Genomic DNA, 12,815 nt, shown 5'->3' on the forward strand with positions numbered 1-12,815 from the left:
GGCGTGCACCCTGGGGGTAAGGACCAAGGGATGTGGGTGGGGTCTGGAGAGCAGGTGCTGCCCGGTACGCATGACAACGTGGGTGAATGTGGAAAATGTGATGTCGAGTGAGCAAAGCAAGTTGCTGAAAGTGTGTCACTTACAGAAACGTCATAAACCCGCAGAACAGTGTTCTTTATTGCTTGTCCATTCACATAAGTGCATTAAATGGGCAAAGGGCATGCATGGGAATGAGGAGTCCCATATCCAGGATGTGGGTGGAGGGGAGGGTGGCTTGCAGGAGGGCAGGTGCACAAGTGCCTCCCCTCTTTCTGCCAGGATTCGTTCCTTCCTGATCTGCACTGAGGTTGATACTCACACGGTACGTGTATGAAGTATATACGGGCGAGGCTTTGGATATGCATTGGCTTGTGGAACCGCCGCTCAGATCAAGTGATAGAACATTTCCAGCACCTCCCAGGGCTTCCTCTGCCCCTTCCCGGTCTGCATCTCCCCCAGATTTGATGAATTTCTTTCAGAAAATGGTGTAAAGCAAATTTGGGACAATGTTAAGGTTTGCCAAAGTGGAGTTTGTGGCTGTTGGGTGGATTTTTCTCTGCGCCTTTCTAAATCCTTCACCTGTTCCATCATCATCGTCAACAAAAGTAGAGGCGGGCTTGGGCAGGTGTGGGGACAGGCAGCACGACGGCGCGGACACTGCCTGGACAGAGATGGCGGGGCCAGAGCAGAGTCTCAGGCAGCCCTGGGAATCCTGAGAATGGCCTCGTCTCTAAGGGAGGTCCCAAGACAGAGCGGCTTCTGGCCGAGTGTTCCAGAGCTGTCAAGGGTTGGACCTGGAGTCGCCCCCAAGACTCCCTCTAACCACCCCGCCTACACGGAGGGCATTGGCAGCGCCTGGAAAAGCCGATCCTGCCTTGGGCAGCGCAAGGGCTGGGCCCAGAGCCCCTGCCTAGCCATTCTTTCCGGGTCACGAGCTGCCCATTGTGCCCATCACGAAGGCCTGTTTGCGGCTCCTCTGTGGGTGGCCCGAGCCTCTCATTGTCCCAGCACAATAGCGGTAGCTTTGCTTGCTCTAAGAAACCAGGACAGGAAGCCCCGATCTAGGCCAGCACTCCCAGCTTCCTGCTGTCCCCAGCGGGGCTGGGCCAGCGCGGCTTTGTCTCCCTCCAGTCCCAGGAGGCTAGAGGCTGGCCTTCCCAGCAGCACTGCCCCTGCTGAAGCATCCTTTAGGAGCGCTGTCCCCGGCCCCTGTGACCCTTTAAAAGAAAAAGGTTAGCAGGCTTTCAGCAGGCTCCTGCTGTGTGTCGGGCACATCCCACCCCTTCCTTTCATTGTTCAGTGCTTTCTGTATGCTGGGCATACGGGGGGGTGCCTGGGGATGCAGCTGGGAACAAGAGAGGCAAGCCCCGTACCCTCATGGAGCTTCCATTCCCTTTATCCTGTTGTGTTCTGAAAGGTAGGGAGGTCTTGCTGTGATCCCCCTATTTGGGAATTACTAAACTGAGACTCAGAGAGGCTAATGCATTTTCCTGAGGTTTCACAGCAGGAAAGAGGAGGATCTCTGCTTAAACACAAACTGTCAGTTTCCAAACCTGGTCTTTATTGTTGGATTGGGGTAAAGGTTTCATTCCAGCCATGTTCCCTTCTTATCTTGGCCTTTCCCAGAGGAACAGATGTAGATTGCCTGACCTCACTCTTTAATAGACCTTTTTTTTTTTTTTAAGATTTTATTTATTTATTTGACAGACAGAGATCACAAGTAGACAGAGAGGCCGGCAGAGAGAGAGGAAGGGAAGCAGACTCCCTGCTGAGCAGAGAGCCCTGGGGTCATGACCTGAGTCGAAGACACAGGCTTTAACCCACTGAGCCACCCAGGCGCCCCCTTTAATAGACTTTTAATGCAAGATGGGAAGGTGGGGAGTGTATGAAGAGAAGGAGGGCTTCCTGGTGGAGGTGCCATTTGAGCTAAGTTCTGATGGATAAGAAGGAGCTGACCCATGTAGATGTGGGGAAGAATATCCTGCTAGTAAGAGCAGCACATGCATAGGTCCTGAGGCAGGAGTGTCTCCTGGCAGGTGGAAGGAATAGAATGATGGTGGGACTGAAGAGCGTTGAGGTGTGGAGTGAAAAAGTGCTGGAAGGTGTGGAGAGGTCAGGGGGGCCTCATGGGCTGAGGGAGGATTTGTTGTTTTTTTTTTTTTTTTTTTTTTTTTTAAGCACAGTAGGAAGCCATCCAGGATTTTAAGCTGTGGATTGACAGGCTTTGATTTACATATTTAATAGGATTCCTCTGGTTGTGTGTGGAGAAAGGACTTTGGGGGCAATGAGGGGGAACAGGGAGGAGGTGATTGCGTTGGTCTAGGCAGGACAAGGTGGTGCCTTGGGCTGAGGCAGGGGTGGCTATGGAGGTGGAGAGAAGAGGTTGGATTTTTTTTTTTTTTTTTAAGAAATATTTATTTATTTGAGAGAGCTAGAGAAGGTGCACGCACACGCAGGGGGAAGGGCAGAGGGAGAGGGAGACTCTTCAGGCAGATTCCTCACCAGCATGGAGCCTGATGTGGGGCTCAAACCCACGACCCATGAGATCATGACCTGAGCGGAAACCAGCAGTTGGATGTCCAACCCACTGAGCCACCCAGGCGCCCCCAAGGCTGTTGAAGGCGAAGCTGGTAGAATTTGCTGATGGATAGAAGTGGGGTGCCAGAGAAAGAGAGGCGTGGAGGGTGACTGGGACAGCGGGGGGTTTTTGGCTGGAGCCCCCCCGGCAGGCGGCAGCGGCGTCAGTCCGGCTGGGAAGAGCTTGGGTGGTTTGGGTTGGGAGGGGCGATCAGGAACTAGGATTTGGATGCCCTCGGCGTCTGGGTGGGATGTGTGGAATCTTCAGGGGAGAAGTCCAGGCTGGGGACTTAACTGTGGGCCCAGGCGACTGGCGGAGACTGCTCTGCCCAGCTCTGTGTCGTCGACTTTCCTCCCCATGACCCACTACGTGAGGCTGCAGTGCACCACCCCCAAGAGACCCGAGTCCTTGGCTGGCCGGCACCCCGTGACAGACACTGACATCCTTGGCTGATGGAAAAGGATCTGACAGCCGTCTGTGGATGGTCAGCCTCCTCTTGGCCTGCCTGCCCCTGCTTTTCTCCGTCCGGGCTGTTCCCTCCATCTCCCCGCCACTAGGAGATGTCCCCAGACAAGCATGGGCACAGAGACACACTTAATTAACCTGCATCTGGGCTCTGCAGCGGGGACCCCGTGCAGATCCGCATTGCTATAATCAGCTGTGGCAGGGAGGGCACCCGGCCGGGCCACCACAGCTCCTCATGGCCCTGTGGTTGTGACAGGACTGTGATGTCATTTTCACAGGGGATGGCCTATAGCTGATGCCAGGTCAGCCTGGGTCCAAGTCCTCGAGTGCGGACAGGCCAGGCAGTTTGCTGTGTGGGCCTCGGTCTCCCTCGGGTGCATCTCCCATCCCCCTCCCCCAGCCCCCGCGTTCTTATCAGTAGTTTTTCCATCAACAGCTCCATCCCTCCCCCACAAGGGCCAGGCCACCGTCATCTGTCATTTCTCATCAGCACGGCTGCATCCCTCCATTCTGGTGCCCCCCCCATCCTGCTCGACCCCTAAAATCCGGTTCCTCACAAAAACCACCAATATTCTGCTGATATTTAAAAACTGGGAGACTTTGTGCAAAGGAAAAAAAAAATCTTAATTTCTGGCTTCTGTTGAGAAAAATACCAGAACACCTGGTGGCCCTGGGCCCGCCGCCTTCCCACCTGACCACACTTGGAAGGGAGAAGCGGCCATCCCCCTTCGATGGCACGTGCTTGCCAGCTCTCCGCGGTCCCCGACACTCCTTTCTCCTCTTTGTTGTCTGCCACATCACAGAGGACAGAGATGACCTCTCTTCTGAGCCCCTGAAAAAAACGTGGCACAACAGCTGGGGTCCGTCCATACAGCCGGATCCCGGGCACCTGGAACAGAGAATGGGGGTGCTCCCTAGGAAGGATGGGGAGGATCTCTAAGCAGGATTAAGTGGGAAAAGCAGGTGCCGCGTGGCCTGGGTATGCTGCTGTGTTTTCGGTGTGTAAGAAAGGGGAAAAATAAGAACACGGGTGTGTATAAGTATGTATTTTCCCGTTTGTTATTTTTCGCATGAAGATTCTCTGGAGGGGGACCTGGGACACAGCAGCTGTGGTTCCGGGGGGGGGGGGGGACTAGATGCCCTGGGGCCCGGGGTGCAGGAGAGAGGCTCTTTGTATTTTTGACTCTTTATGTTTTTGACTTTGGAAGCATGTGAGTATGTTATTATTTGGAAGTTACATTTTTGAAAAAGGAATTTAAAAAAAGAAGGGAAGTGAATTTTAACCTGAGAGAGTAAGGCGCACAGGGAGTGCATCTCCCTGAGGGCCGGGCGTTGCTGTGTTCCCCGAACAGGGCCTGAGGTCACAGGGCCTGAGGTCGGAGATGCTCAGTCAACATCTGTTGACTGAATGGGGTGGGGGATACTCCAGTGTGTTTAATGCAGAAGCTAGGTAGGTTTTTTTTTACTCCCTGCCCACGCCCCGTGTCCCTTCTCGGGGGCACTGGAACTGTGGCCCTCCTGTCAGGCCATCGCCGGGAGATCAGAGGCCTGGATGCTCACCTCTCCTTGCTTCTCTTCCTCTAGGCCTTTCTGCATCGCATCCGACAGAACGTGGCTGACTCCGTGGAGAAGGGCCTCACCGAAGAGAATGTCAAGGTGTGTACTGCTGGGCCAGGCCCTTGCAGACGGTCCTGCCGCGGTGTGCCTTGCTCCTCTAGGGGCGAAGCTCCGGGGGGCAGAGTGGGAGGACCACCCCCCTGCTGGCAGCTGGCTTTGCCCTCCCACAGCCTGTGCTCCCTGCGGCCCCTGGGGGCTCTGCGCTTGGTGGGCATCAGGAGGACTCAGCCAACTTGAGACTTCGTCTCCTTGCTCGTCATGGCCATCCTGTCTCCCAGCCTACTCTGTGCCAAGCCCCCTGGCGTGGAGCCAGTGGAAAATCCCTTCCCAAGTGCCCCTGGGAGCGTTGGCACCTCCAGCCGCCCTCTTGGCAGCCCCGGCCTGTGCCCCTGCACTGGGCATTGAGTGGCGAGGCAGAGCGGTTGAGTAATTGGGTCCGGCCTTCGTCTTGGCTGCGGCTCTGGGGAGTTTCGGGAGGACATCAATAGGCCCTCTGTGTGCACGGCAGAGGCCCCTGCCCTGCCCGGGCCTGGCTTTCCAGCCTGATCTCACTCTCTGGGAAGCTGCCTTTAGTTCTTGGGGCTCCGGGGTCCCTGGTCCAGGGGGCGAGCGGGGGCAGCGTGGGGTGGGTGTCAGAGGTCCCTGACTTGCATTGCACACAAAGGGCTTGATCCAGCAGGACATTCCCCCCACATGTCTCGGTTAGTCTGGACAGGAACCTTATGGAGTGTAGTGCTGAGTCCAGCGTCTTGGGTAAGAAAGCTAAGACTTAGATGTAAAGAGAGCCGCTCAGGTCTTGCTGCCCGGATGGTCTCTGACAGCGCTGGCATTTAAGTCTTTTACGCACACACACATTCTTCGTTCAGCAAATATTTACCGGGGACCTGCTGTTTATGATGTGTATTTCTTACAATTGATTTCTTAATTGCAATGTAAAGATTACTAGAATTTTTGAATTTTAACTTATGACAGTTTTTTAAAAATTACTTTTTTTTTTTTTTTTAATGAGCTAAGACTCACATACAGGAAAGGGTGCATTGTGAATGTCAGATGTGATGCAGTGTCACATACGGACATGCCTGTGGACACGACCGCAGTGAGGACGGAGCATTTCCTGCCCCCGTGGGCTGCTCTGTGTCCCCCATCCCCCACCCCATAAATGCCCACTCCTCAAAGCCGAGCCACTGATGAGTTTTGCCTGTTCACGAACTTTATTTAAAAGTGAGCTCTTTCACATCTAGTGCCTTTTGCTCACTGGTGTGTGTGTGTGACATTTGCCCGTGTTGTCATGTGTGGCTGTGACTTGGTCACTTTAATTACTGGGTCGTAATCCATAGTACGAACGTCCCGTGATTTATGGTCCATTCTCCTGTTGACGGGTGTTTGGGTTACTTATTCTGGGCTTTTATGGCCATTCTTATGTATGCCTTTTGGAGGATACATGCTCTTGTTTCTTTTGGGAGACAAATATTTATTCTGAAATTTTGCCGCTGTTCTTTGAAGGACGTTTGGCAGTAGGATCTATGCTGTCTGTCTTTAACAGAAGCCAATTTAACCATGTGAACCAGAAAGGGTGAGAGAGAGCAACAGAACCAGACAGGGCAGGTGACTTCCCCCACCCCCCACTTCCATGATGAGTGTCCCCCAGGGCGAGGCAGAGGAGGAAGACACCCGCTGGCCCCCTCACAGTGCCGCCTTTGAGGAATGGTCTCACCTCTCTGCCTTCCCTGCCCACCCACGGGCCAGCTCCCTCTGCAGACTTTCTGGTGCATTCTGAAGGTTGGTGGGGTTAGTCTTCATTCCTTGAGCTCTTGACTCAGGTGTCACCTTCTCAGAGGGACTGTCCCTGGCCCTCCACTCCTCCCTGGGACTCCCTTCCTGTTTCACTTTGGTCTTTACTTCTTCTGACTTCCCAGAACATTCTATTTTAACTTTTTGTTTCTTGTCCGTCCCCTTCCATTAGAATGTCACCTCCGTGGAGGCATGTGCTTGTCTGTTCCCTGCTGGATCCCCCAGGGCCCCTAACAGTGCCTGGCACACAGCAGGTGCTCGGTCTGTATTTGCTGAACAAATGAGGAAGGAACCCTAGAGGGAACCAGGAACCAGTAGTAACACCGGTTACCCCTGCTGTGAGCCCCAGTGGGAAGGCTGGGTTGGGGGGCGGATCTCCTTACTGGATTCGCTGTACTGGGTTTTAGTTTTTAAACCACGTTGCTGTACTGTGTTTTAGTTTTTGAACCACATGGGTACCTTCTTCAAAATTAAATAAAAAAAAAATGCACCTCATTTTTAAGAAAAGAGGGGAAAAAAGAATTTATGCAGTGAAAAGGACCTTAAGTGAATAACCTAAGGTCTTCCTAGTTCTCTTTCCCAGCGGTCCCTGCAGGTACCAGCTTGACTCTTCATTCAGACAGTCTCTGTTTTCGCCAGCCTAGGGAGAGGAATGGCCTTTAAAAAATTTTTTTTTGAATTTAAATGTATTTTTTTAAGAGATTTTATTTATTTGAGGTGGGGGGAGAGCAGGAGCTGAGGTGGGGCAGAGGGAGAGGGAGAAGCAAGCTCCCCACTGAGCAGGGAGCCCAATGTGGGGCTCAGTCCCAGGACCCTGAGATCATGACCTGAGCCAAAGGCAGATCCTTAACTGACTGAGCCACCCAGGCGCCCCTGTCTTTTTTTTTTTTTTTTCCCCTAAAGGAACAGAAATGGGTCCATGCTGGAATCTTGCTTGGCACCATGATCCGCACCCCCACACTTAATAATGTATATTGAAGACCATTCCAGGATTCCATATCTCTATTCACAGAGCTGCAGATTCTTTTTATAGGCTGCATAGCATCTCAGCATATAGAATTTATTTGATTATAACCTGTCCAGTTTATTTAACTATTTTATTTGATGAGTAGGAGTCCCCCTTTGGACATTTGCCTTTTTCCCAGTTTTTTGCTTTTGCAAATAGGGCTGGAGTATGTCCTTGTCTGTCCACCAGGCTCTTCACTTGGCATTATTAACACATTGGTCTGGAGAATTCTCTGCTCTGGGGGCTGCCTGTGTGTTGTAGGGTGTTTAATAGCATCCCCAGCCTCTACCTAGGAAATCTGTGATTGTGGGGTACACAATTGTCCCTGCTCGGAGACTACTGACTGACAGGCTGAATTCTACAATGTAGAATTGCTGGGTCAGATGGTACATGCATTTCAAACTTTGTAGATTCCTAGGGGGGAAAAGGCACTCCTGTATTGTGTGTGCACGTGTACACAGCATATTTCGGACATTTTTCCCCATCCTGTTTTCTTCGGCCACATCATTTTAATAGGTGCATGGACGTACCCTCATTGTTTTAAAAAATCAGCCTTTTGATTGGACGTGCTGGTGGTCTGGCCACGATGAAAACTGTTAAATGTCTTCATATAAAATTCACTGCATGCTGAGTGTGCACCTCGGTTCCACTGCTTACTGGACTGTGCGACCTTGAGAATGTTAATTTACTCTGGGTCCCTGCTCTTCATCTGTAAATGGGGAGTGACAGTCGTCTCTACATTGTGGACCTGCAGCGAGCCCTGGGTGCCATCAATGCCTGTGAAGTTCTTAGCCCAGGATTAGGCATGAATCCTGCAGAATAAACGTTGACCATATTTTGGTTTAGCATTATTTTTATTAGTGGTTAACTGGCTCCAGCCTATCGGAGTGCCCGTTGCATCGTTATATCCTCGCCTACACTCAGGGTTATGGTTTTTTGTTTTTTTTTTTCCTGTTTTTGCTTGATTTTGCCCTCCCTCTATGCCTTGGTTAACACGGTCCTTGGGCATCCCCCTCTTCCCTCACAGGTCCTGTTCTCAAACATCGAAGACATCTTGGAAGTTCATAAGGATTTCTTGGCTGCCTTGGAGTACTGTTTACATCCCGAGCCTCAGTCTCAGCATGAACTTGGGAACGTTTTCTTAAAATTCGTGAGTTCAGTGGCTCAGCCTGCCCCTGTCATGGGCTGCAGCTTTGGGGAAGTGGGCTTCGTCCCCAGCTTCCTTGGCAGGCCTGTCTGGGAGGTGGGGCGGCGGGTGGCAGGCAGGCCCAGCCTCTGCCCCCCTGGGAGCGATGGGAAGCAGTTCAGGCCCAGCAGACTGGGTCTGTTCTTACTGGGCTCTCCCTCCCCTCAGTGGCACGTAGTGTGTGGCTCCCATTTCCTCAGGGCTCCCTGCTGAATGCCTGTGTCCTGGGGTTCCCCTGACCTCCTGGTCTGGCAGGGCCCTTCTGCTGCAGAGTGACCAACAGGGGTAGCCGGGGCCAAGAGGGTGGCCTTGGCTCACACAGACCTGAGTGTGAGTCCCAGCCTGGCCAGCCCATGACCCACGAGGGTGTCTTAGGGTCCCACTTCAGCTGCCAGTCAGAGAGGCCAAGGCTTTTCATTGGAGCCTCTGTCTTCCTGCAGGATTGCCAAGTTGCTTGGAATGGTGAGGGGATGGTTGGAGGAAGGGGGCCGTGGGCACCCTAAAACCCAACCACTAACTACCGAATTGATTACACACTGACACAGACATTCTCATTGCGCTGGGCGCTGTTCGCATATTTTCATTCATTCAGGCTTCACAACAGCCTTCAACAGTGTGTACTATTATTGTTCTCACTTTGGACACGGGGGGACCGAGGCCCAGAGAGGGTGAGTCCTAGTGTGACTTACATAGCTCGTGAGAGCTAGAGCCCGGATTTGGAGCCATTGTAATCTGGCCTCAGGCTCATGTTGTCACCATCTTACATGAGAAGTGTCCTGAAATACATATGAAACACTTGCTGTGTCCCCGGCACTGTACTTGGGCCCGAGGTTGCTGCCCTTTATGAGATGAGCTTGTGTTTGCTGCCCTGAGGCTCGTGGGCTGGGGACCCGGGCTGTGAAGAATATAAAATATGGAGGTGACAAGGGCTGACTCTGCTCGAGATTGTTTGAGATTGGGAAGTCAGGCACAGGGTTGCTAGACTGAGCAAACAAGAATACTCAGGACATCTAGTACATTTGGTAAATGACAGATAATTTTTTAGCATACGCATGTCTCATGCACTATTTGAGATATACTAAGAAATGATTTGTTTGTTCATCTGAAATTTTGAATTCAGCTCGGTGTCTTGTGTTTTGTCTGGCAACCCTGGGCAGGGCAGGCCTCTGAAAGGCAATGAAATGGGAAGATCTTGGGGAGGGACATTCTAGAGGCTGAGACTAGGAAGGGCAGAGGCCCCAGACTGGGAGCAGGCATGTACGTGGGAGGAAGGCAGGCAGCCTGTTGTGGCCGGAGCAGAGTGAGTGATGGACGGAGGGCAGGGGTGCCACGGGGCGGAGGCCAGAGGGATCTTATTCTAAGAGGTGTAGGTTTTTAGCAGGGAGGTCATATGGTCTGCACATCCCGAGCTGTGTGAATAGGCAGACGAGAAGCTGGGGAAACCCTTGTGAAAGTGAGACCTGGAGCTCAGGCTCCCCTCCGCACCGGAGCAGATGTCTACATGGCCAGCTCCTGCCCTTCTCTGAGTCTCAGGCCTTTTGGGTGTGAAGTGAGTGGTTTGGAGCACATGGCCTCCGTGGAGTATGTGTCATTCTGTGTGACTGTGGACAGCAGCCATCACCTCTGACAATCCTTGAGCCCTCCCCTGGGGCTCACCCCTCTTCCCCAGATGTCCCCATCTGGCACCTGTCCACGTCTTCTCCTTCACAGCAAACCCACAGCCACCCGTTCCCCACCCGCCACATCTGTGTGTGCATAACTGCTTGTCCGTTTCTTCTTGGCACGACAATCAAAACCCCATGTGGGGCCTCTAGGGGGAAATTGAACGCTTGAGCTCTTAGCTGTGAAAAGCAGCGTTTCCATATCTGCAGGGTCTCAGGCCTGAGACGCAGCTGGGATGGGGCTCCGTGAAAGGACCGGGGGGAATGGGGCTCGGCATGGTTTGAGGAAGGGGTGTTGCCCATTTGCTAAATTTAACCGCTCCAAGCCTCGAGCCTTTGGTCCCCTGCCCTTTTTTCAAGCTGAAGGAGAGGAGGACGCTGCAGAGCACGTCAGAGAAGGGGCTCGGTGGATGAGGAATGACAAACCTGCAGTGACCTTATCACTCCCTCACTCTCCTCTCCTGCAGCCATGGCAGACATTACTAATCAATCACAGCATTCTGCCTCCGGGCTCCCCAGGGCAGCTCCAGAATCCTTCTCACCAGTGTTCCAGCCAGTGCTGTTCATTGATTGGGGTTGGCATGTGAAAACAGACAGATTTGCTTCTGCTTTCTGGCTCAAACTTTTCATCGTACAGATGGAGATGGACAGGGAGACCCTGTCACTTCGCCAGACTTGGGTCCAGTTTTTCATTTTCCTCCCCCTTTCAGAGTGTGCATTTATGAGGACTGTCTTCATTGGAAGTGACAAAACTACCAATTCAAATAGGTTTAAACAAACGAAAAAGACTTTATAGTGCATACGGCACATACAAATGAAATACTCCAGTGAGTGGGCTTTAGGCATAGCTGGATCCAGGGCCCCATATGGTGGTGTTTTCAGGACTTGGTCTGTATCTTTGGGCCCTAATTTCCTCTGTGTTGGCTTCATTCTTTGAGGGCTGTGTTCGGGGGGTTATTTTATGCCCCATAGGGTGGGAGGGGTGACCCTCGGCAGTTTCAGGCTGACACTCTGCCTGCTGCAGCAGGGACGGATCAAAGAGAGCTTCTCTTCACGGTAATTCCGACATGAGTCTTTGAGGGCTGTCCTTGCCCATGGTCACGTGGCCATGGCTGCCAGGACAGGGAGCTCTCTGGTTGGTTTGACTTGGGTCATATGCTCACTTGTGGTGCCTGGGAGTGGAGTGGGGTCTGTGGGCTCCCAAGTAGAGGAGGTGGATCCCAGGGGAGAAATTGGGGGCCATGACTGGAATAGTGGGGAGTGGCTGCTTGGGTAAAAGACAAGACATGGTCCCGCAAAGAGCCCGGGACAGAGTCGCTATAGAGCAGGGTCATCTGGAAGAAGCATGGGGCTGGCTGGAGGCCTGTTGGGCTCCTCTCAGTTCCTCTTCGTGCTTTCTTGCTTTCATTCAGGGTGCCTGCTGTCCCCACTAGGGCTCCAGCAGAGACCCAGCAGATGCAAAGCCTGCTCCCGTGGAGCTCGCAGTGGCCCGGGGCAGAGGTGGGGGGCAGGGTGGAGGGGTGGGAGATGGACAGTGCGCAGCTGAGGAGAAGCATGTCCTGGGGGTCTGGGCCTTCTGCATTCCCTGGATTCGGCCCGGTCCTTTCCCTGGTGGCCTGTTCTCAACCTGTGAGCCCACTCGGCTCCCTTCCTCCCCACTCTGCCCGCCCCTTCTTCCGCCATCAGAACCGACCCGCTCCCTGTTCCACCCTGTCATAGACCTGTTCACTGTGGGATAATGAACTTGCCGACGTCCTAATAGTGGTAGTAACAGCAGCCCCAATAAGAACAGCTAATATTTAGTGAGCCCTCGCTGTGGGCCATTTTCGGCCTTTACGGTGTATTCACCCAGTAACCCTCACAACCACCTTATGGTGGAGACGCTATTGTTGTCTGTACCTTCTGGACAAGAATGCAGGGGCTCCGAAATGTGACAGACACAGAGCCGGCAGCCTGGGGAGCTGGACTCTGAATGTGGCTGGAGAACTTGCACTTGAGCTTACAGGTTGATGCTGATAGAGCCCCGGAGGCTCCTCGGGTGGCTTATCTATAAATAGGACTGATAGTAGGGGTCTGTGGCCCCAGGAAAGGTTAAGGTCTTCTGGCTGCTGAGCAGTTTTTTTCTAGAGCTGGTTACATACTGTTGGGACCTCCTGCTGCCATCCCTGTGCCTGCATTCAGAGCCCAGCCCCCGCTGTAGAGTCCTGCAGACCTTCTCTGCAGGAACAGGCTCCAGACAGGCCCCTTTCCCCCTTCTCTGCAGCCCACCTCACCGTGGTCTGCCCCCAGAGGCCTGGCTCCCCGTGTTTCTGGCAGACCCCTGTCCACATCTTTTTCCTTGCTTGGGTGAACCCCTGCAGTCCAGACTTGTACTGACCAGTCTCCACTGGCCTCAGGGGTCCCCTAGGCTCACTGGAGACAGTGGAAATGGAAAGAGGTCTGCTTGGGCAGTGTGGGGGATACTGGGGTCCC

At 53.1% G+C, this 12,815-nt stretch overlaps 1 protein-coding gene across 3 annotated transcripts in view; it reads left to right on the forward strand.

The window, feature by feature from the left end:
* PREX1 (phosphatidylinositol-3,4,5-trisphosphate dependent Rac exchange factor 1) overlaps window positions 1-12,815 on the forward strand; it is a 176,521-nt gene that overhangs the window by 68,705 nt on the left and 95,001 nt on the right. For all 3 annotated transcript variants that reach the window (XM_004746244.3, XM_045082121.1, XM_045082122.1), the window contains exons 2-3: window positions 4,667-4,738; window positions 8,524-8,646. In XM_004746244.3, the coding sequence (XP_004746301.1) occupies window positions 4,667-4,738; window positions 8,524-8,646 (195 nt within the window). The remainder of the gene's footprint in view (window positions 1-4,666; window positions 4,739-8,523; window positions 8,647-12,815) is intronic.

This window comes from Mustela putorius, unplaced genomic scaffold, assembly GCF_011764305.1.
Source record: "Mustela putorius furo isolate JIRA1106 unplaced genomic scaffold, ASM1176430v1.1 tig00000592_pilon_pilon_pilon, whole genome shotgun sequence".
Lineage (NCBI taxonomy): Eukaryota > Metazoa > Chordata > Mammalia > Carnivora > Mustelidae > Mustela > Mustela putorius.